General features: G+C 31.9%; 2 protein-coding genes across 4 annotated transcripts in view; one reads left to right on the forward strand and one right to left on the reverse strand.

Annotated features, from left to right (window-relative positions):
• conv (insulin like growth factor binding protein acid labile subunit convoluted) overlaps positions 1-23,997 on the reverse strand; it is a 65,207-nt gene extending 41,210 nt beyond the window's left edge. The window contains exons 1-4 of one of the 3 annotated variants that reach the window (XM_076403741.1): positions 23,942-23,997; positions 23,789-23,845; positions 17,758-18,049; positions 17,527-17,696 (exon numbers count right to left, since the gene is read on the reverse strand). In XM_076403741.1, coding sequence (XP_076259856.1) covers positions 17,527-17,696; positions 17,758-18,028 — 441 coding nt within the window. In that variant the 5' untranslated portion in view covers positions 18,029-18,049; positions 23,789-23,845; positions 23,942-23,997. Of the gene's footprint in view, positions 1-17,526; positions 17,697-17,757; positions 18,050-23,788 lie in introns of all 3 variants that reach the window. The other 2 variants (XM_076403739.1, XM_076403742.1) reach the window with 2 other exon arrangements.
• LOC143196357 (uncharacterized) lies at positions 18,506-19,512 on the forward strand. The gene is made up of 3 exons (XM_076404021.1): positions 18,506-18,664; positions 18,734-18,911; positions 19,320-19,512. The coding sequence occupies exons 1-3, from the start codon at positions 18,506-18,508 to the stop codon at positions 19,391-19,393; spliced, it is 411 nt and encodes a 136-aa protein (XP_076260136.1). The 3' UTR covers positions 19,394-19,512.
• Positions 23,998-25,259: the final 1,262 nt, after the last annotated feature.

A 25,259-nucleotide genomic window follows, 5' to 3' on the forward strand; every position in this document is an offset into this window, starting at 1 on the left:
AATACATATAGGTATATTAAAATAGAGACTACATGAATAAAACAATTTTGAAAAATTAAATATTCTTCCTTTGATGTTGTGAGTTAATAAATATTTGGTGGAAACGAAATAGGGAAATTTTTCCTATTGCCACTATCTAATAATGCCTTTGAAAACACTTCCGGCGATTTATCATTTTGCAACGTCACTCGCATATTCGTTGTTAACTTCAAATCGATATATTCAAGCAAGCATTAATTTCATCAGTTAAATCACCGATCTGAGAATAACCAGTAGAAAAACATTCAAAGAGAATTGTGAACCGGCTCTGCTGGAGCTCTGGTAGATCTCGCATTGAGAAATTCGCATTAGATTTGCCTCCAAACACTGCCTAGGCGGTTTTTAACCCTAACTGACTTAATAATTATAAACAGCTTGAGATATTGTGATGCCTCACTGGTGATCTCTATGAGCTGTATATCTAGGTTTTTTAAATAGCTAATACTATATAACATTCTACAACTTTTTTCAAAAATCAATCAAAACTAAAACAAGTTTTTTTTTTCGGCCAAGTAAATGAATCAATTAATCGGTAATTCTGTTTATTTTCGTGAGGATTGCGTACGATTTTCAAGAGTTTTCTTTCATACAAACGCTGTCTTGACATAAAAAAAGTTGCAAAAAAGAAAATCTCAAATGTGGACTATTTTTAGATATATTATTTGAGCAAGATACGTATTTATCATAAAAAATTGTGTAGTACAAACATAAACATATATTTCCTTATGAAATTTTATATATAAAATGTAAAAAAACTTTTACTAAATTTAAAAAAATTAATTTGTTCTGATTGTTCCGATTAACACCCCATGGCATTTACTAATTTTGATTCACCGATGCCACATAACGATTTGGTTACCAAGCAAAAGAAAAAAAATTCTATAGCGTATTGTGACTGGCGATGAAAAATAGATATACTACGACAATACCAGGTTCAAAAAGTCATGGGTTAATCCAGGGGAGCCCTCCACATCGACACTGAATAGCTATACATTTTTATTGTGCATATGCTATAGGATTAGCAAAGCGTAATTGATTACGAGCTGCTAACACCGAATAAAACTTTAAAAAAACTGAAAATACCGAAAACTACCATCTCAATTGAACTAATTGAAATATATTATCGCTAAAAGTAAAACAATTGCACGCAATAACTGGATACACATTATTGCAGCTCAAATGAAAATTTCTGTCGCAACCAGCACACTCTTCAGACACAGTGTCTTCTGACTATCACTTCTTCAGATCGATGCGGCATGAATTGGCTGGCACACGGTTTCGAAATGTTGAAAAATTGGCCTATTGTCAATCCAAATCGCTCTCATTATTAAGTATCGCCATTTTCCAAAGGGACTGGGAAAAGTCATAAAAAGTTATGAAAAATATTTTCATTAAAATATATTATGTTTCTCAATAAATGACATTTTAAAATGAAAAATATGACCAGAGTCCCTAATTGACTTTAGTAACGAAACGGAAATATAAATCTATGTGGAAAATTATAAAAAAATAGGAAACTACGTAAATGCTAAAACAGCATCTTCCATTCGCCACAAAATGGTCAATTTGCGTCCGCCGAAGCAAGATCGCAAATTAACATTTAATTGCTCCTAATTTTATTTTTCCATTATTTTTTTATGGAAAGACAGAAAAAACACGCTTATAAATATTCAGCGGAGAATTCCATCTCCAATGCGTAAAAACAAGTTAAAGCGAATTTGCGTCACAACAATTTCTGCTCCATTTAATGCGAAATTGTCTTCCTGACGATTTTTGCATAATTCCTTTTTCCTACCAGGGGGTGGGTAAAAGTTTATTTCCTTAAAAGAATATTTTTACATATTAAGTACAGTTTATTATCAAAATGAATCCAAAACTACGGACATCCGGGCCTTTACTGATTATATAATTTCTTCTTATATGCCTAGAATACCACAAAATACCACTATCACACATCCGCCCTTTCTCTTCGCATTACGAGGAACCATTTTATCCATAACATTAACACCATAGTGGGTTTATTCTTATCTTAAATGTTCAACTCCAATAACAGAACGCGAAATATGCGACATGTCTAGCTCAGTTATTCCTTCTAGTTTCTGTATTGTTAAATAGGGATGCCGAGAAAATATCGATATTTTTGGTCGATATGTTCTTGCCCGATATATCGATATAAAGATATTTTTAGCTGATATTTATCGATAACTAAAAAAAATTTAATATATTTCTTAAACATTATTAAGAATGATTTAATTAAAAATGTTTAAACGTTTAGTGCATTTTGATGCTTAATTTTAAGTCTTATTTAAAGGTTTATTAAAAATATCTACTTTTTAAAATATTTAAAGAATATCGAAATTTTTATTTTATATTAAATATATCGATATATGTTTTGTAAAATACCGATATTCCTTTTAGTTGTTGCAACAATGTAGCGATATTTTTTTTCTCCGATATATCGAAATATCGATACTTCTCTCGTCGGCCAACACACCTAGTGTTGATACAAATGTTAATTGATATATAGGATGACTACATATGGTTATCGCCGTTTTTTTTGGCTAAAATATGAGATTATTACAAGAACGATTCAAGCATTATTCAAAATATTGTTTATCGGAAGCTATAGTTTTTCTTATTTTTTAGAAATATGAACTCGTTCTTCGAGCCTACAAAAATCAAGGCAAATTTAGGTTTCCAAAAATGAAGGAAGGCATATTTCTAATGTACCAAAGTCGCTTTTTTACCAACTAGGATGTGTTTAAACTAGTTGTGTTGCTTAACGTAGGCTCCGAACCAGGACCTTCGGCATTAAGCCTACCGACTAGCGATTGACCAACTTGTAGATCATCCCAGCAGACATCCGGACTTACACAGATTCTTAGAGGTATTTTAATATCTTAGAGATATCCATAATATATCACAATTTTTAAGGGATGCACTTTTTGACTATTGGTGTGACGCTGCATTCATACATTTTCATAATTGTGCACAGCAGAGTAATCTCCCTATGTATCTATAATTAATGCAGTCCCTTTTCTTTTCCTTTTCATGTATCGGAACAGTAACATTTTCCAATTTTTTCAACTACGGGGTTCGTTCTTCTTTCCATATTTCCTTTGTACCATTTTTTAAATATTTCCTCAATTATCTTGGTCCAGCGATTTATTGTTCTTCGGTTATTTCAGTACATTCTGTAGTTCCTCCATTTTTATCTCTTATGTGCCCTCACTTTTCTTTGTCATTGTTGAGTGAGTGTTCACATCATAATTTCGGTTTCATTTATTGGTATGATCGCGGCATCCAATACTGAATTCTTGAATAAATTCCAAATTTATTCGATTGTGTCGAATTTCTGGGTTAATATTAACATATTTTTACTAATGAACTCTTGTAATTATACATTCAGGTGGTTTCCTACTGAGCCTAAAAATATGGATAACGTTTGTGTTATTTATATCCAGTGTCTTCTCTTATTGCTTGAATAGTGATCACTTCCTCTCCCTTTGATTTTGCTTCTGCTTTTATTATTTCTCTTGTGCTGTTATTATTATAACAATATATGTTATTATTAGAATAGACAAAATCTAGCATACCCCTTCTGTTTGACAATTCGTTGGTTGACTGTCTCTTTCTGATAAATATATTATATGTACCATCTTCCCTTCCTCTTATATATTTTTTGCAATCATAATTTTTGTTTTATTTCAGTTAATATATATATATATATATATATATATATATATATATATATATATATATATATATATATATATATATATATATTAAATTTCTGAATATGTTTACTATTTTTTGTTCCAGCTTCGTATTGATTATGCAGCCCACTCCTGTCGATGATCTCTTATTTTTGTTTCTAAATTGCATTTGTCAATTTTGAAATACCAGATCCTTTTTTTTATCGTATTGGTTAACGTTAGTATATTTAACTTAATTTGCTCGAATTCTCCCTCTTTCTTGCTTCTTGCCCATTAGTCCTCTTGTATTCCACATTCCAATTTTCCGCACTTTTCTCTTCCCTAGTTTGTAATGTTTTTTAAATTACATTTATGAACGATGTGTTCCTCTCATTTCGTCATTTCAGATTTATTTTCGATGAATACTCACTCAGTGAAAGTTGGCAGAAAAGCAAATAAAAATATAAATTTGTTTAGCTATCATATAGATTTTTCAATATTTATCATTACTTGTATATGTCTTTAGGTATCTTATTGTACGTAAACACAAAATGTTCGCCCTATCTTTCATCAGTTTGTCTTGTAGTCTTCAGTTCTCGATGATACGTTAGAAAAACTAAAAGCCATTACTACATTCCTTGAAAGCATTAAAAACATCTTTTGTTAAAGTTTAATTAAACTTACATCAACAACATAAAAACATCAATAAAACTACTCTATTGAGCAAGCAGAAACTAATTTTTTCAAATAAATATAACTACAGCAAAGATAAAATATTTTAGCAATTTTTTTTGCTAAAATATAAATAATATTTATCATAAATAAAGATCGTTATTATGAAATATAGTTAACAAGCTTACAGGTCGATCAAATTGACTATTTTTCGGTCAATGCTTATTTCCTGTTAGAGATATCATTCAATTTTAGCAGTTCATATTTATATGTTTTATCTCGCCAGGTACTTTTACCAGGTACTTCTACCAGTTGCCAATTCCTTGGTAGCGTGAATTTTTCAAAAATTTGGATTTATTTTTGAAAACTTCTGTGAAACATATGTTAAACCCTTGTATTAAAACCAAAACAAGTAGCAAGCTAATGAAAATGAAATCGAACTATTTGCAAAATAGAAGTACAAAGAATCCAAACGTGGTATCAAATTAAGTTAATAAAATAGACCAATGATACCACTAATTTCACTGTTAAGTACTTCAAAAGAGTATCAGTTCACCCCAGTACCAAGTTCGAATTCACTCACAAACTGAAACATTTTCTTTCGCCCAATCCAATTAATGGACATGTATGGAAGTAATCTTCTACATTTAGAATATAAGAAATAATAATCATAAAAAAATACTTATTCCCAATAGAGCAGATTGTTGAGCTACGAAGGGGCATAAAAATTGGAGAGGAAAGTCTGGCCAAAAGTCATTAAAGGAGATTATGCAGAAAAATAAAATATTTTTTTACTGAATATTTGCAATGCATAATGCATTTTCCTTCATCGCCTTCAGACCCTACTTTCACGTACCAATTTAAAATATTAATTATGAAATATATGTTCATTTGGGAACACTGAGAGTTGTATGCTCAGTTAGGAACGTTGAAATATATTTAATTGAAATTTCCTTTAAATAAAAATTCCGGTAATATGAAATACAATGTAAAGCCTTTTCATACAAAAGGCGATGGAGAATTTCTTGCTTATAAGAAAAGCATTTTAACTAAGCAGCTTTTAAAAATAATGATGCTCAATTTATGTATATTTTGAAAGTATTCTACCATAATAAACGACTTGATATTGTAACAATAATGTTACATATTATTACATGATTGATAATATAAAAATAATGATAAATAAATCTTCGTAAATACCTAATAAAAATGTAATATCGTATTTAATAATAAAATAGGATATGTGATGATATATTAGCAAGTATAAATTTAGTCCATTAATTTTGAAAGTTGTAAAATCAATTCTTTACTAACACATAATTGTGTATATCAATATTTTCGTCTGACGATATTCCATGTCTAAAAAAATCACACGTAGTTTAAGCCAGTTCAGTTCTAGACGTAAAAGAGATCATCTAATACTGGGACTTCATTTGAGCATTTCCAAATATGCTCTCGTAAATTTTCAACATAAAACCAAGGGCTTTTGCAAAAACACACTGTCACGTTTATGCTTGTGCATAATGACATTATTCGATCGGATCGAACAGATTTTCAATTTTAAGTTCGTTCGATAAAACATTCTCTTGACTTCTTGTTGACATCATCACGGCATCAATATTCCAATATATTTAAACCAATATTCACAGATTTGTATCGAGGAAGTTTGTATCAAAGCTTTAACAACAATTGTTGACTGAATACCACTATTGTCAAAATCAGGCCCATTAAAAAGGTAATAAAAACACATCAGAGTAATATTCAAACTACAGAGGAATATATCTCATGCACTCACTAGCCCCAAAGTCAAAAAGGATCCGGTAAATATAGTTATATTCCCTGTGAAAGTGGGAAAACGTACATAGGAGAAGCCTGAAGGATGATAAGTACATGGATGAACATTAGCTACAATATGTCGAGGTTTTAATCGCTCCTCAAAGATATTTTTAGAAGAAACAAACTCTACCTGGCATGCCATATTGCAGGTTTTGGAGGTTATTCAACTGGCCATGGAAAACAGAGTCCTTAGCGATTGATTGCTCAGCCGTGGCAGGCACTTGCTTAAATCGCATCATTCATCTCGCTGCTAAGCCGCCATGGATTTAAGTACCACTGGGATAAGGAAGACATGTACTAGCATAGTTTTTAAAAACAAAAATATTAAATCCGACTGAAAATAACTTAATTAATTTCAATAATCAGGTTGAAATCGACCTAGTGAGTTCTGATGCCCTCCATATTGGACACTGATCAGTCAATAAGCTTTTAGTTTGTCTAAAATTATATAGTTTGAGTTTCCCATAAATAAAATCTGTTTAACACTGTAATATATTAAAAAGTCTAATTTCAAATTTAGATATACATAGTTTTTAACATATAACACAATGATATTATACAAGCAGTGTGAATTGAATTAAATCATCATGAAAAGTTATTTAGTGTTTAGGTTTTTTGTACATACGTCATCAGGATGTTTAATGTACTGCCTGCCGCAATTTGTAAATTCGTTTTAGAATAAGACAATATTTTCCTTCTCATTTTATTTTAATTAAAAAGAGACACAATTCTGCCTGATAAGTCGAACATGTAACCGAACAAGCCTGTTAAAGTCGACAGGTTGTCAAGCATATGCAAAATTGTTCAAAACAATAGTGATAAGAGGTCACAACCCGGCAAACGTTATTTTAATGCTTTGCTTGTTTTGATAAATGTCAAATCGGTGTTTATTATTACCCTTATTGAAAATTCCGAAGCTACACAAAACAGAATGCTTCTTTAATCAGTTACTTTGAACACAAACGAGATAATGGAGGAATATTCCTGCAAGAATATATATATATATATACATATATATATATATATATATATATATATATATATATATATATATACGCCCTACCGACTGACGAGTGACCAACTTTAGAAATCATCCCAGAAGACATCCGGTCTTACCCAGCCTGGTTACTGGCTTGACTGGGATCATTTTCCTTGTCCGATTTTACACTCTTGCCTGGAACATTCACAAATATTAAACAATTACAAACATAAATTTACGACCATGCCCCAGCAGGATTCGAACCCGCGGCTATCGCAACAGTAGGAGGACCGTCCCATCGCTTTTACCACTGCGCCACCAAGCCGACTCGTTAAATATTAATTTGCTATTGAAGATAATTTTACAGTGTTGCAGCTGCACTGACTATTAGTATGGACACGCTCATTGAAATATCTCAAAAAATGAAAAATATGAATTTGAATTCACCGAAAAAAAAACCGTCTTCATACAAGGCGGGTTACAAGTCAAGATCAGCTACATCTATCACAGATTAGATATGAAATGTATAAACGCAGTTAATAGTTTTCAATACAAACTTAATTTAATACAATTATTTCAAAGGAAACTGTTTGAAAGGTATGGAGGTCTAATGCAACTTCCGGATATTGCTTTTAGAAGAATAACAATTTTAAAAACATAGAATAAAGACTTATTATTTCAATTTATGTATTTAGATGAGACATGTATATTTTAGAATGGAACCAATATACCCAATGGTCACTCATGAAATGGTGATATTAAAAATAATGTTATGACCAAACAAAAGTTGTTGGAAACAGGTAAACGTTCGAATAACAATTCATTAGATTTCATTAGTCATGATATTTATTAATAATTCATTGCAGATATATTGTACTTCATGCTGGTAATAGGAATGGTTAATAACACCTTCGGTTTGGATGAAATAGATCGTGTTTGATCGATTGAAGAATAAATTGACAAATGATGAAATTGTGAACAAATGTTAGATAGATAGGAAATTAGCAGCTTAGTTATTCACTTGATTGAATCTTTTTGAATATGATATGATTCAATGCGGCCAATTTCGAATACAGCGTGATGAGAATAGAAACAAGTAAAGGTTAAAGTTATAATTAGCACATAACTGTAGGAATTGTTATTGTAGAGTATAAAAGATTTAAGTGCACAGATATGTGCGAAATTTTTCAGAATACACATGAGCATTAGTGTAAAATGTGTCAAGAGATAATGAGTCGTGACTGTTCTACAAATATGGCAAATGCATTAAGTAGAATGCAGTGATTAAATCTAGTTTTATTAAAAAAATGTGCACAGGTGTTAATAGAACAAACGAAGGAGAAATACAGTGATATCGAAATGTCTTTACAAGAAAACACTGTACCGAAGGACACAATAACTAAGCGTAATAGGTAAACATACTCTCTAGAAAGTAAAATATCTCATAGATGGTATGGAAAAGACTTCAATGTAAATATAATCAAAAAACCCTCACCTACAAACTATTATAACAGTCTATTTAATTGTAGTTTTAAATAATTCGATAATATGCGCATTAGATTTATTATAATGTTAAAATAAATTATATTTGATATATATTCAGTATTTTTGTTTAGTTATTTTATTTAGATTAGAATTTTGTTGTATGTCAAAGCCAAACTGAATTAAAACTCAGAGTTGATACGGCAACATTGCGACGTTTTGACGTCAGAAATTTAGATGACGTATTGACCATATAACTTTGGATAGATGTAATATGATTATAGTTCTGGGTGCTTTACTGAATATAATAACTGTATTCTAATTTAATTACTGCTAGTAGAACTAGAGTTAAGACTGAATTTATCCAAATTTTACAAACAAACTAAACTAAGCATATACTCTGATTATATTTTCACCTTGAAAAGAGAGAAAAGAGATGAGAGTGATTATTGAGAAAAATAGAATATATATTAATTTTTTTAGCAACGTGTCAAAACAACAGTGCTGATTTTTGATCATCGTTCCATTTTCGCGCTTGTTCAGCACTTCAAAGCAATGTACCAAACAAACAATGCTGTATCGACCTGAATAATTCATAATCAGAAGGAGATATGCCTGGTAAGTGTGGCCAAAGCAATTTTCCAATCAAACTATACAGTGTATCCTTGGCAGCTCTTACAACGAGTGGTCGAGTTTTGTCATGCAAAAAGACGACTTTGCATTGTAATTGGTCTTATTTTATAACAATACGTCGCTCAATTTGAATCGATTAACGTCGGTACGCAGTAACAACTTCATTTGCTGAAAATATATTGAAACGGTACGAAATGGAATTTTCAGTCAATTTGTGACTCAATGTTTCAATAAATCTCAATATTAAATATGCATCAATTCAGTAAAAAAAGGGAAAAATCTGCTTCCCGATGGCATGTAAACGTCTGGAAACACTTGATCAATCACTGCTAAGCTGTCTGAAAATTCTTGAAAGGTGTTAGCTGGGTTTTCGAACTATAAGTTTTGCAATTCGAACTTCGAATTTCTTTTGGGCCTTCTGCCCATTCCTTGCCATTGGAATCACAATCACCACTTTTCAATCGTTAAAAAGAAAACCTACAATTGGGATATAACAGAGCACCATCACCGTTCAAGTTTCTAAAAATGCTTGATAGACCTGATAAGATATTTCTTCAAACAAACGTAATGCATGGTTAAAGGATGTATATACTGAATAGGTCAAAAATACTAACGAGAAAACTGATATTTTATGTGAGGAAATGTCAAAACAATCCAATTTAATAATTTGGTTAAGTTCTATGACAGTTCTATGACATTGCTACTTCACATTCGCCTTAACAGTTTGTCACACTGTCACTTTCATCAATGTAATCAATTTCGTTACTGCCACAAAGAGATTAAAGTTATCAAATATTTATAGGTGCGTTCAAAAAACTATTTGTGACTCAAATGTTGAATACTGTTTAAAACTACAAGCCACTATTGTCAAACTGCGATTAGAACTGACCTAACCGTTTACCACTTTACCACTATTATATACATATATAATATAATATACACAATATATAATATGACATGTGCCCATGGTAATTTCAAATCATATTTAAATTGCCATCGAGTAAACATTTACCGAGAATAATGCTGTAATATTTGGGAACTCTTATCAAAATTATTATAATTATTACAACTATCATATTAAAAATAATTAATTTTATTATTAACCATGCCAAGAAAAGGACAACCTACGTTAGGTCGTCAAAGTCACTTCAATGTTCGACGAGTTATCTCACGTGCTAACCACACTAATGGCTAGCGATAGACAGAAAATGATGATAGTCCCATTAATATGTTGTATTTGAGAGCAGCTGTAAATGAAGGGGATAAGCTTAGAATACAACGAGTTCGTGCACATTAAACATAACACCAGTGAGCACAACTTAATGAAATTGAGCGTTTCCGCAGACGCAGTGCTTCTGTGTTCCAGGCACGAGCAGTATTTCACTACGATCCGGACATAAAATTTTATGTCAATAAACCAATTGTAACTGGGAAATGACCATTTTTGTCAATATTGTAAGGCAATTAAGATTACTAGATTATGTTTTGCCGGTGAAAAAGTAATATTGGGACAATCGATACTACCATTAGATCCATAACACCCATTAGTTTCTGGAATGGGAAATGGTTTCGAGGTTTTAAACCATACAAGTTTTTGGTAATATTGAAATTTATAACAGAAATCTGTTAAGAAAATCTTAAAGAATTGCAGATACGGACAAATCTATCACTTACCGGGAGCGTTACCACTATCGAATGCAGCTCATCAATTCTTGTAAATTAATTTTGTGGACAATCCAGATGCGGAAATTGATAGGCATTATGCTCACAAATCCAACACTGAAACGAACTACAATTCAAAAACAACAAACAGTTCTTCATAACAACAACTTTTTAGTGAAAATATTCAAAATAGCATTGGGTCAAGTGCCAGCAAAACACCTGTCGGTAGGCATGTAAAGAAGGTCCATTCACCAACAATCGACGAAGTGGCTATTGTTATTGTCGGAGAAAACTTGCAAAACAGTTGTAGGTGATACGAAGTTCACTAGGCCATCCAGTAAAGAATATTTTATTTTACACAAATATTCATTTATAACAATTTTTTTTAACAATTATCAATAATTTCATGTATTCATGTATTTCATGTATGTTTCCTTCATGTATTTTCAACAAAATAATTAATTAAACAATACCGTTCTTCTATTTATTGTAGCGACGATACGAATATCAAAATGATAAATGACTACTTGCACTATCAATGAACCAGGTAGGTATTTTCAGACAATTTTATATCAAATGATTTATAACGCAAATAAACTATACTTCAGGCTTTTTATTCGTTTTATATAAAGTCGGATCGATATTTTACACGTTGCTCATCGTGGAGTGTTTAAAAATCTGCACGTTTATCAAATCACCGGCCTCTTATCGCACAGCGGAAGGTTATTGGAGGCACTAAGTCATAGTCAACCTTGGGAGCAAAGCTGGGAAACTGCGGCCGTAAGATTTATGACGAATAATTTGTTTGGAGAGCCGGCGCCTGTTATTGAGGTGTTTTTTTTTTGGTCAGGCTCTGGGCAGGTTGAGTACGGTTATCCACAATTAACATATATCATTGTTTAGATTATTGCTGGAGGCATTTTTTTCCATTACCACTCGCGTACTCTCGTATCTCGTCGACGTGAAGCTTTATTTTACGTTAAAAAATGAAACTGGTTAGTAATTTAGATTTAATGCTCTTTTTTATTTAATATACGAGAACACAATACATTTTCTTTTATCTTCCACCGAGCTAGTTTCTTGAAATTATTTAACAATTCTTTTCACTTTGATTTAGTGTAACAGCAAGTTTTTTTCTTTATATTACCTTTACAAATTTCTTCAAACATAAACAAGGATATAGCTTTTAACCATTCAAGGAAATCCATAAAACATAATTAAAATATTTGCGGTATTTACACTTACATCGAAGACCATTTGGCAATCTGACATCTTAGACCTTTTTTTATTTTTGAAGCATTTCATTTAGTGAGAAGATTTCAGTGATAATGCAAAATGAGCAAGCCAGGATGGCCGCTTTATCATTCAGAAAGATCTGCCGCCTTTGCAGGTACTCATCAAGAGAAACACCTTTTGGTGGGCCGTTATTATCAAATGCGATATCTTGTCATGTCCAAAAAAGGTTCCGAACTAGTACACTAGAGCTCAGAGTTAGTACCTTTCTTTTTGTACTCATTTTTATTGTGTTTTCTTCGTAACCAATTCGACGAGTTTAATGGAATGGTGAATTTGTTCACAGAGTCATCATCATCAATCCATAGCCGATACTTGGGGGGAGTATCACTGCTGTTCATGCCGCAGGACTTCGAATATTCTTCACTAAATCTCGCAACATTTCCGAAACTGTGTGAGGAATTCGTTCACTTTTCGTCCGAAAAACATGTCCAAACTATTGTAATATACATCTCTGAATTTGCACAGATTCTTGTCTTTCTCATTTGTGCGCTGATTATCGCATCTTAAACGGATGACCTTACTTCTGATACGATTTCGGAGAAAAATCTGTAGAGATTTGCTTACGCAACCTATTTGAAAGACCTCTAGCTTATAGATGTCAGACTGTAACCGTATCCAAGTTTCGGAACCATACAGAAGGATTGGCAAGACTAGAGTTCGAAAGACGCGGATTTTAACCTTCATTATAATGTTTCCTCTTTTCCGTTCGCAATATTTTAGAGAAGCAAAAGCTCGTATGGCTAATGGAACCATCATAAGATGTCTGAAGAAGTCAAATAACTTTAACCGTATCCAAATTTCGGAACCATACAGAAGGATAGGCAAGACTAGCGTTCGAAAGACGCGGATTTTAACCTTCATTATAATATTTCCTCTTTTCCATTCGCACCATTTTAGAGAAGCAAAAGCTCGTATAGCTAACGGAACCATCATAAGACGTCTGAAGGAGTCAAATAACTTTTAGGGGAACATGTTCAGCTTCCCAAGCTAATCAAAGTGAGCGTCATTGTATACAACCAAAAGCAAAACAAAAATGAATAAAAACGAAAAACGCACGTTTTCCAAATCTAAGACGTTCCGCCATCAGCTGACATAGCATGAAAACCGTCAATAAGTCTAAATACGCCTACTCTTCACGCCTTGTCTCTTCTGAAGCTCTTTGAAGTATTATTTGTACGATCTTCATAAATAGCTTCCGAACGGTTGATAGAAGGCTTACACCTCCATAGTTCTTACTCCATTTACTGTCGCCTATTTTCATGATTGGCATATTTTTACTACTGCTTTCTTCAAGGCTGATGATGAGCAGCCGTTGTAGCTGTTGAAACAATGTTTCCCCAGCCTTAATTATTTCTATTGTAACATGGTCGATTCCAGCGGATTTTCCACACTTTCATGATTGCCGTTCGCATTTCGTCCACTGTTGGCTCCTCATCGGGAAATTTCTGAAATATCAATTGTTGATGGAGTTGCTAAAACCTGGTCAAGGTTGCACAGCTGTTTGAATAACTTCCTATATTACTCGAGACAATCCCTATATTCATCAAATGACTACGAAAGTTCGATATGATTTTTGAATATTGTCGTTGATAGATTTACTACTACAGCTCAGTCTCCAGTGTTTGGTACACCGTTCGACATTCACGCTTCGGCTGAATAACCTCCAAATCGGCAGCCACACTAATTCCAGACTTCTCGTTTAAATTTAATTTTTATCCAAAATTTTTGACCAATTAGTTTTGTCTGTTTTCGTTCTTCTACCATTTGTAATTCGTAGGATATTCAGGGGTGTGTTTTATACCAAGCTAGTGGACATATTTTTGTAAAACACTCAAAATTGTTGATATTTGCTTTCCTGATACATCAATATCGTTTAAGTGTTAACAGCCCGAAACGTATTTGTCTTCTACTTAAAAATTCTTTCAATATATTGGATTCTCAAATAGCTTCAGTCGCATTGGATGTAGGCAATCTTTTACGCTTTTCCGCTTGGAGTCGCAGTTGCGCTGTTGCCTTATAGAATCAGAATCAGGTCCTCACAATCAAGGGACTTAAGGATTGCAAGGATTATAGAGAAGAAGTGTTATCATTATAGAGAAGTGTTATATTTTAAGTATAGTTACGCTCCAGGTAGACAGTGATGCTTCCAAGACAGCCAGCTATCAAAAATGATTAATAAGAACCTTACACAATCAACAGTTTGGATTGGAGTATTATAAAGACAGCGGGGATAAACGGTGGTATAGTTACGCCTCCGATAGAAGCGAATTACAAGACCTTGAAGGAGAGTTACGGAATCTGGTGGATGAGGAGTTTTCATCATGTTTTCAAAATTGTCGCTCGATCACCACGATATCTCACTATTATCTCTCTATTAGTGATATGTTAGTATACATAATTAGTATATGTTATATTAATTTACTTAAATATAATTTTTGTTCTACACCTGAGTTTAAATTTTGTTTTATACTACATATTAAAATTAATTATTTTTTTCTTGCTAAATAAATAGTTTGTTTGTAACGAAATTGAAGAAGCAAGATTATTAGAAATATTGTTTACTTTTTCGTGTTTCATCAACTGTAATTATCCAGCCGAAAATATGTCCTTTCTTCGTATGTTAGTCCACAGAAGCTCAATATTCCTGAATTTTAATTAACACTAGATAACCCGGTGAACTTCGTGTCACCTGCATCCACCTTGTAAGTTTTCTCCGAATCCCTTCATCGATTGTCGATTAATTAAATCTCCTCGAGTCCTAACCGGCACATGTTTTGTCAGCTCTGTTGACGATATTATGGCTGTCAGGTGACATCCGGGCCAACACCATGTTAAACATTTCGATTAAATCGTTGTTCTGATGAAGAAACTGTTGGTTCAAAAACATCTGGGTTGTCCATACAATAAATTTACAAGAATTGAAGATATGTATCCGCTAGTGGTAATAGTTCTCCAAGTAAGTAGTAAATGTTTCCTGATATTTGCAGTTGGGTAAGGTTTTTCTAATTTATGTCTGATACAAATTTGAATGTTATCAATAAACTTTTACGGAAAGTAAACATGATTTTGTCCGGTACAATATACGCTGGGACAAACGATGTCATTTGGAAGCAACTATTATATTTTTGAATATTTACTAAGAAGTGTTTAGAATAATGTCCCATTCCGGCAACTAATGAGCGTAATGGATCTGGGGGTGGGACCAATTGTGGCAATTTTGCTTTTCATTTTGCAGTAGATTCACCACTGTATTTTAATGGCTTACAATACTGACAAACAATTTGCCCATTTATAACTGGTTTAATATAACCATAATCTATTTCCGGATCGTAGTAGAATACTGTCCACTCATGGATCACAGGAACACAGCGTCAGCGAAATTGCTCAATTTCATTGTATCGTGCTCACTATTGTTATTTCTAATTTATACCTACTCATTGCATTTTAAGCTTATCCACCCCATTTCCATTTGTAATCGTAATTCTGGCATACCAGTATTATTACCATTATTTTCTGTTTCTTGCTGGTCCACAGAGTAATTAGAATGTAAGGTAGCTCTTCGCATATTTGATTGACTTCGACGACTTAAGTCAGATCGTCTTTTCCTCCGTATCGTCAATGTTAATATTAAAGTAAAAGGAAGTTCACTCACGCACTAAATTTGTGACTAAATAATAAGAAATATGAAACTTATTTACAAAGTACGCTTTATCATATAACAGGTCAATTGAAAAGTCCCTGGCCTACCATAGTAAAACACATTTTTTTGGCAAAATTAGTTTTTTCTATTTAACATAATTCCCTTCAAGGCTGATACACTGATTATAGCGACCCTCCAACTTTTGGATACCATTTTTGTAGTACGATTTATCCTTTGCATCAAAATAGGCCTCGGCTTCGGCGATCACCTCTTCATTCGAAGAAAATTTCTTCCCAGCGAGCTTTCTTTTGAGATCTGAGAACAGGAAATAGTCGCTGGGGGGCCAGATCTAGAGTGGATGAGGAAGCAATTCAAATCCAATTGATGGATTTTTGCCATCGCTTTCACTGACTTGTGACACGGTGCATTATCTTGGTGAAGCAGCCTTTCTTTTACTTCAAATGCAGGAGGCGACTTTTCAATTGACTTGTTATTCTTACTACACATAGCAACTCTATTTTTGATAAATGTTTACTCGACCGCTAGAATACAATTTGAAATTACCATTAGCACCTGGTTATATTATATTTGACGAATATCTCATTATTTTTCACTTAGTTTTCAAGTCATCGAATTCAGTACATCGATCAAAAAAAAAAGTTGGATGAAATACAAATCGTAGTAAATTATTAAACGGTCAGTGCCGAGAGATTATCTTAATTATTTAATATAGTGTATCTTCAAATCGCGGTTTGGTAATAGTAGTCGGTAGTTCCAATCAGTGCTCAAGATTTTTAGTTACAAAATAAATTTCCAAAGTCACCTACAAATATTTTACAAATAACAACAATGTCGATTCTTTGTGACAGTAAACTATAGTACCAGTGGCCCTTTATATAGGAAAACTATTTTTTTACTACTTTCCTCGAAATTATTTCATAATCTAATCTGTCACCATATGAACCTTTCGTGAACTTCCACAAATAACGAAAATTAGACTAATCGGTCCAGCCGTTGTCGCGCTTTAGAGAGACTAACGATATATATATATAATATAGAAGATAAAAACCAAGTTTCTTCCATCCTTATCATTTTGAAAGCCTTTAACTTTACCTAATCATCTCCCAATGATTTTAATATATTTGACGAAATTTCAAAATGTCTCCATCCAGCAATCGGTTTTCTTGATTATTTCTGATATTTAAAATCAAAATTACTTTTAACACACGCAAACCACCTTGCGCGTATTTTGGATCTAATTTAATCGGAGCGGAAAAATGCCACGGAAATCAGTTCCAGAACACAACAAACAATAAAAATTGTACTACAAACCTATACAAATATATAAACGAGTATTATGACAGTTAAGTATTATTTAATATTGCAACAATATAGTTTTGCTTATCACACAATGCAACATAACACAACATTAGTACAAAATCCTAATCAGTTTTAGAACGAGGCCAGACAGATATAAATAATAATAATAATAATAATAATAATAAATTCCCAACGTTATCCGTAATTCATTCAATAATTAAAAAACAAATTCAATTTTTTTAATTGTTTTTTTATAAGACACAAAACTTTACCTTGAAAGCAGCAGTTGGAAACTCCCTTAAACTCGAATTTATTATGTGCAGTTCGTTCAAAGTTTCATTTATTCCAAGAAAGGAAAACTCGTCGATAGTTTCCAAGGGCGTATTTTCAATTCGTAACAATCTAAGTTTCAACTTGTACAAAAGGCTCCCGAACATTTTAGCTAAAATAATTAATGTTTTTCGTTAATTATGCTAGTCAACGTTTATATATAAAATACGTACCAACATTACAAGTGTTAAGCGTTAATCTTTCGATTGGTAACTGAAAGGTGGCTAAGTTATTCAATGCCAAACTCATGCTGGCTAGGTTGGTGTTATTACAGCTGATATAAAGGCCTTCATCAGATTGAATGTCACAAGTACATGGGTGTAATAACAGCTTCTCCTTCGGGCAAGTGTATCGTGGACCGGGAGGAATATATTCTAACGCCACCAGTGTCAAAAATGACACTAGTATCGTCACAAGAAAACATGACTTTAAATTTGCGGACATCTTGTATTGTTTCCATTAACTCTGTAAAGGATATAATGTATTAGGTATATTATATATTTATAAAGCTTAAATTGTTAAATTATATCTTATATAGTTAAATGTAGAGTAGATATTTATTGTTTGCTTGCAGAATAATATTTTAAACCATTGAGAAGATTTTTATACGATGAAAGTTCATTAAATTCTAGTCTATTCAAAGTTTTTTTAGTAATGCGTCGTGGATATTTCTGACGTCGAAACATTACAATGTTGTCGCATCAACTCTGAGTTGGGCTTTGACATACAAAAAAAATCTAATTTAAATAAAATAATTGAACAAAAATGTTACCAAATATAATTTATTTTAACATTATACTATATCAAAAAACTACAGTTAATTATACAGGCACAATAATGTATAGGTAAAAGAAAAAAACCCTTATCACTATTGCGTTCAAGAATTTTGCATACGTCTGACAGCTGGTCGCCGGTTGTCAGATGTACGCTAAATTATTCAAAATATTAGTTATAATTATTACAGGTTATAAACCGGCAAACATTATTTTAGCCCTTTATTTTGATAAATTTGAAGTCGGTCGAACGAGGAAGGAACGAGATAACGGAGGCCTCCTTTTGCCGGTAAATTCCGTTAATGAGGTAATTATTGATGATATTAAATGATATAAGTCCCTATAATTTTATTGAAAATGTTGCAAATGTTTTTAGCGGGTTGCTACAGTGCTAAATATTACTGTGGGTACTGTGAATAACATCGCTTACCAAATGAAGAATAATACGTTAGATTCACCCAAGAAAACCCGTCTACATACAAAATGGGTGACGAATCTTGACTATCTTGATATTGGCTCTATTCGAGACCAAATATACGAAATGTATAAGAACAGTAAGTACACAAACTATTTTATCGATAGAAACATAATTTAATAAAATTATTTTAGAGAAAATTGTATCTCTGGAAAGGATACATAAAAGAATTAGGGACATGCATCTTTTTGATGAATGTAAGACATCCTTTCATACACTCTTACAGGGCATAGGGTTTAAATGGTGTAAAGATAGCCCTCGGAGAGGTTTAATAGTACTTCCAGACATTACCTTAAAAAGAATTCAATTAAAGGCATAAAATAACATAAGAAACTTGAATATTCCAAATTGGTTCATTGTGGCACTCTTGGCAGGACAGTAACAAAAAAAGTGTAAAGACAATAAAAATTTATAGAAAAACGTAAAAGTTGCAATAGCATTCGATTAGGTTTTGTTGGTCATTATATTTATTAATAATTAACGGCAGATATATTGCTGGTGGAGAAGGATATTCCATCAAAAACTGTTTGGATATGTGGAAGGAAGCATTGTCAACCATAACACCTTCGGTTTGGATGAACTCGATAAGACATACAAAGGAAGTAATTGATAAATGGTGGAATCATGAACATGCTTTAGACAGATTAGAAATTAACAGTTTAGTGATTGAATTGGACAGTGAGTCGTAAAGTGAAAGTGACTGAAGGAAACTTTCAGGATATGTGATAATGCTGTGTAATGCTGGAAATTCCTGAGACAGAGTGATGAGAGTGGAAACAACTAAAGGTATGCACATAATTAATTGAATATAACTGTAGAAAATGGTATTGTAGGATGTGAAAGATTTGTGTGCACAGATATGATAGTAATTGTTCAAAATTATACATAAGCGTTAGGTTAGAAGGTATGAAGAAAGAATTAATACAAACTGTTTTGTATATATGGTAAATGCATTAGACAAAATTCAGTGATTAGTTTTATCAAGAATGGTGTACACAGGTAGTAGCAGAAGAAATAAAAATACAGTGATACCAAGATGACTTGCCAAGTAAACACACCATCGAAGAAAACAAGAACTAAACGTAAAAAGTAAATATGCTCTCGAATGAAAGTAAAATACGCTTCTCAGATATACAATTGTTAATTAGGTGGATTAGGCCTCCAGGAGGATAACACTGCAAAAAAAACGCGCTTATTATATATTATATTTATTATATACTACCTTATGAACGGTGTGGAAAAGAGTTCAATGTAGACAAAACAAATCTAACCTACAAACTATTATACCTGTGTTCTTAATTGTAGTTTTAAGCCCTTCGATAATATTGTTAAAATATATTATATTTGATAACATTTTTGTTCAATTACTTGATATAGAATAGATTTTTTTTGTATGTCAAAGCCAAACTGAATTAAAACTCAGAGTTGATGCGGCAACATTGTAATGTTTTGACGTCACAAATATCCACGACGCATTACTAAAAAACTTTGAATAGACTATACATATAGCCTGCATTTGTAGCATAGACCGAGGCAAAAGTCCGCTACGGGGTAAACATCCTTTTCTGTATAGCGCTGGTTGTATGAAACCAACCGTCGTTTTGTGTGGAGACGATAGTAAAAAACCTATACATTCATGCCTATACGAGTTTCGATTGGCTATAACTGCGCATGCGCACTTGTGCTAATCTAGCCAGAGATTTTTGACAACTACGCGTCCTTTTCTATATACGCCTTGTTGTTTAACACAGTTATGGTTAAACGTTATTTTAGGTTAATTTTGTATTTACATTTTGTTGAGGTAATATAATTATTTCATGGGTAAAATAAAATAAGTGTATAAGGTATCAATTATTAGTAAAATATTATCATTTTATAACACTAATTTTATAGATTGTTATGGAATAAAGGACATATTTTTTGTTAAATAATATGGAAACAGAACGTAATTTGAAGATTATAGTAAAGGTAAGAATGAAATATTGTCATGTTTGTATACCTTTTCTATCTACTTGTTATTATACTTATATCCTTCTGATATTACGAATATTTTAAAGCTTATTTCGAATCAATCCAAATATGGCAATAAAATCTTTGAACAATGCATTAAAAACAAATACACTAAGAAGGAATGCTAGGATGTCAGTTGAAAAACTATTAAATTCATTAGATGATCTGGTAGATTTCATAATTTGGAAAAGGATTTTGGTCATTGACAGTCGAAAGCCTGAATCTATTAGGATCGTATAATTATTAGGGCCCATTAGAGAGCAGAACGTACAAAAAATAAGTATAAAATGCATACAGTTCAATAAAATTCAAAATATACAATGTAAATATCAATCAAATCTGAGAGAATTAGTTGTAAAACTTTGTATTGTGTTGTAAGAATACTTGTCTTGTTGTAAGAAGAAAACACACAGTGAGAAGCAGATGGAGCAAATAAGGAAATGGCATCGATAACAGAATAGACAATGTGTCTAGAGATTCGAAATCAGTCAATCAAGAATCTCAAATTGAAATCGTTAATAACATAGAGGTGGTGCTTATTATTTATATGGTTTGTGTGTATTGTAAATATGTATTGCTTAGATTATATTTTCTTTGTTACATATATTTACACTATGCTGAAAATTCATGACACTTCGTTTAAAGATTTAGCTTTTTTCTTCTTTTGAAATATCTGTAAAATGAAGTCAATCAATAAATCAAAAGATATAAGTATAAAAACAAGTAAACAAAAAACGTACACAAATATGACCATATTTCATATAACATTTAGTATAATCTTCAAATAACTTCTCTTTCCATATTATTTAATATAAAAATATATACTTTGTTCCATAACAATCTACAAAATTAGTGTTATAAAATGATAATATTTTACTAATAATTCATACCTTATAGACTTATTTCCACATTATCTGCCGCTAATTTTGCCCATGAAATAATTATATTACCTCAACAAAATGTAAATATAAAATAAACCTAAAAATGACTTCTAACCACAACTGTGGTAAACGACAAGGCGTATATAGAATAGGACGCGTAGTTGTCAAAAATCTCTGGCTAGACTAGAACAAGTGCGCATGTGCATTTCCAGCCAAAACTTGTATAGGCAGGGATGTATAGGTTTTTTACTGTCGTCTTTTGTGTGGCAGTTTCCGTTGCTCTTTCGAGCGGGAAGGTAGGTTAATAGCTGATTTAGAAATTCTTGAAAACATCTACTTTAAAATGAGGTAAATTTAAAAATTATCTTTTTATTGTAATTTGTTTGACTAGATAACTTAAGGAATTAAACATATATGTAAACTTTTAGGCAAATATTATAGTGTGAGATTAATTACCGTTTTAGTAGGCTGTGTACCCATGTTCTTGTTTTTATCGGCGCTGATGTAGTTTGCAGGTTAATAATCTATTGGGGGTTCAGGACAAATATCCACGGCTTTCAGACTTTTACCCGGCGGTCACGGATTTTTGACCCTGAACGGAGTTTGTGATATTTAAGAGCAGATATTCCTATATTTCAGAAACTACAAGATACTGACAAACCGAAAACCAGTGATGATATGCTCGAGTTTTCCATCAAATAACACACCAGGGATAGTATATTCGGCGCACCACAAGCAATTTTAGAATTAATGAATTATCATTTCGAAAACGTTTAAAAAAGGGCTGTAACGTTACTTCGGTTGGGCGTTTTAAGAGCACCTTTAGTCCAGATCAAGAAACCCAGATCACTGCAGACAAAGGGATGCACGGTTTTATAGGATAGTAAACATCTCTTTTCGACATAGGTTTCACGGACTCCCCAAAAAACAAGCGCTGGAAAAATAATGGGCCTTATAAAACTCAAGTTTTAAAATTCTTCGACAATTGAAGTAAGCTTACATCTAACTACAAATTTCCAGCAAGCCGCACCTACAGCATGGACGAAAGCTTAATTTTCACCAGAATATATTGCTAATCGAAACATGCAACATGTAAAAAACCATCGCATTTAACAACTCTAAAAAAATAGCGGGCGAAAAAAAGGTATTCTACTGAAATAAGATTATATTAAAAGGTCCGAGAAATCATATTTTTATAAGATAAAAAAAGACGTTGAGTTAAATGTATAAAATAAGAAGGTAATGTTTGATTTTTCACATAAAAAGATATTTTTTCTTGTTAAAACCTGATACTTATCATACAAGTTGCATATGTTCCTAAATTCTAACATGTGTAGGATATTATAGTAAACAATTCTATGTAATGGTTGAAAATCGAAACTAACATGTTTGTAGTAACATACCACAGATACAACAAACTTAAATATATTTTTTAAATTATATTTTTTTTTAAATATTACGTATAAAATATGTTTTGCACATTTTTGGCTTATTAGTTTTTTTAAGTTTAGCAAACAAGAAGGTGATGTTAAGAAATAAAATTTATTTTACTTTTTTTTTCTCGTTAAGACCGGATACGTATCATACTAATCTAATATTTTTACTAAATCGAAAAATGTTTAAGGCATTATGACTTACAGCTCTGAATAGAAGATCCAAATAGAAACTGAGCACAATTTAGAAACTACCAAATAGGATTACAATATGGTGAATGCGCAATTAAATGTAAAAAATAAACATTCTCAAAATATAAACGCTTCATTAAAAAATAAAATAATACAGAGGATGCATGTTAAGCTTATACAAAAAATACTCCACCATAACTATTGACATTTGAGACATGAGAGAGAAAAATTAAATGCCACTTGATAAATAAATTTGGCGAATATTTAAATATTTTGGTGTAATAAATAGAACAGTAAAAATATAATCATACATACTCTGTAGTACAGTTATTTAATGATAATACAATATATAAACAACATAATATACTATAGTCATTCACTGATTTTAATAACAATGTTTTGACATGGTTTTCACTAGAAAATAACTTTCTAATATTTACCAATTTCCCAAATTATCAGATTCCAATATAAAGCTTAGTTTACCATACACCAAATCACTAAAATAAACCAAAATATACAACTAGAACACATTCATTATTTCACTGTGTCATATTGTCGACGCGGATATATAAAAATTACTCAGACAAACTCACAGGAAGGTAACCAAAGTCAAACCTACTGGACACTTTTACTCATCAAGGTTGGAAGTGAACCGCAAGACATACTTAAGAACAGAGAGAGTTTTCGCGATATTACGTTAACTTTTAAATAATAGAGCAGTAGTGTAATACTGTAAAATTTGAATTCAAAACCAACCGTAACTACATTCGAGATATTGTAAAAGTATATTTAAAGTTATATATTCAAGGAATAATTAATGTATTAAAAATAAATAAAAAATTCTCCTAATGATGCCAAAACTCCCTCAACTTTTACTTTCGAATAATACGTTTCCTGTGTCTACATCATTACGACTAATATAAAACGTAATTCAATACTTCATTAAGGTTTAATTTTCCAGTGAAAATTTCGTAATTAAGTTTGAAATTTAAGACTTTTCAAACATTTCTAATTTTATTTAGTATGTTGTGTCATGGCGCCCTCTCTGTCTCGATATTATAATAAGAATAAAATAGTGTACTGTTCAATTACAGGTTACTTTCACAGACTCACCAAACTCAATATCACGGCTGTATCTAGTAGATGGCGCTGATAGACAATTTGGGAAAATCAATAATGCATCAGATGAGAAACCTATATATCATAGGAGTTTTTAATTATTATATGTGACGTTATATACAGCTATCGTGTCATTTTAATTAACAAATTAAATTATAACATAAAAGAATGCTAATAATTAAGACATATATTGACAGACAACAACAAAAATCTATCAGCATATTATATTTTTTATATTTCTTCACTGTAAAACCGTTAAATTAATTTTAGATGACTGCGTCTGATAAAACAAATAAAATAGGATTTTATGTTGACCCGTCGTTGTAAAATCGGTGCCCGGATAGCGATATTCTTCCCGATTTTCCGACTCCGTCTCTTCGGCGCCTACTATTGGCGCCGGAGAACTTCCGAATTTGGCGTATCCGGATCGCGGGATGCCATGGAACGTATATGGAAAAAGGGCACAAGTAAATTAGACCTAAATGTACAAGGATACGATTCTTGTTTTGATCAGAGACATCACGGATTTGCAAAATGGGACAAGAACTAATTGTTTTGTGGAACAGTTTGTTAAACTTACAAATTAATTATAATTTTAAGATTTGTCGAATTTACTCATAGCCAAGAACCCACGTTAATTGATAAATTATTATACAATATTTTTTTGAATTTTTATTAACACCAGCTTTACCGGAAAGTTATTACCGATTTTTTTCCAAAAAAAAACTACATTATTTTCAAGGAAATGGAAAACTATATTTGTTTAAAGTATTGGCAATTTAATTCTTTGCA

This window comes from Rhynchophorus ferrugineus, unplaced genomic scaffold, assembly GCF_030347505.1.
Source record: "Rhynchophorus ferrugineus isolate W39M unplaced genomic scaffold, kcgeb_rfMv2 rfM4, whole genome shotgun sequence".
In the NCBI taxonomy this organism is placed as follows: Eukaryota; Metazoa; Arthropoda; class Insecta; order Coleoptera; family Curculionidae; genus Rhynchophorus; species Rhynchophorus ferrugineus.

Bases quoted from the DNA above. Each gene is read 5' to 3' on its own strand.
- LOC143196357 (XM_076404021.1), top strand. From the start codon at position 18,506: ATGTACGCTAAATTATTCAAAATATTAGTTATAATTATTACAGGTTAT. The intron at 18,665-18,733 runs GTAATTATTGAT...AAATGTTTTTAG, and splicing joins CGGTAAATTCCGTTAATGAG to CGGGTTGCTACAGTGCTAAA. The intron at 18,912-19,319 runs GTAAGTACACAA...AATTAACGGCAG, and splicing joins ATACGAAATGTATAAGAACA to ATATATTGCTGGTGGAGAAG.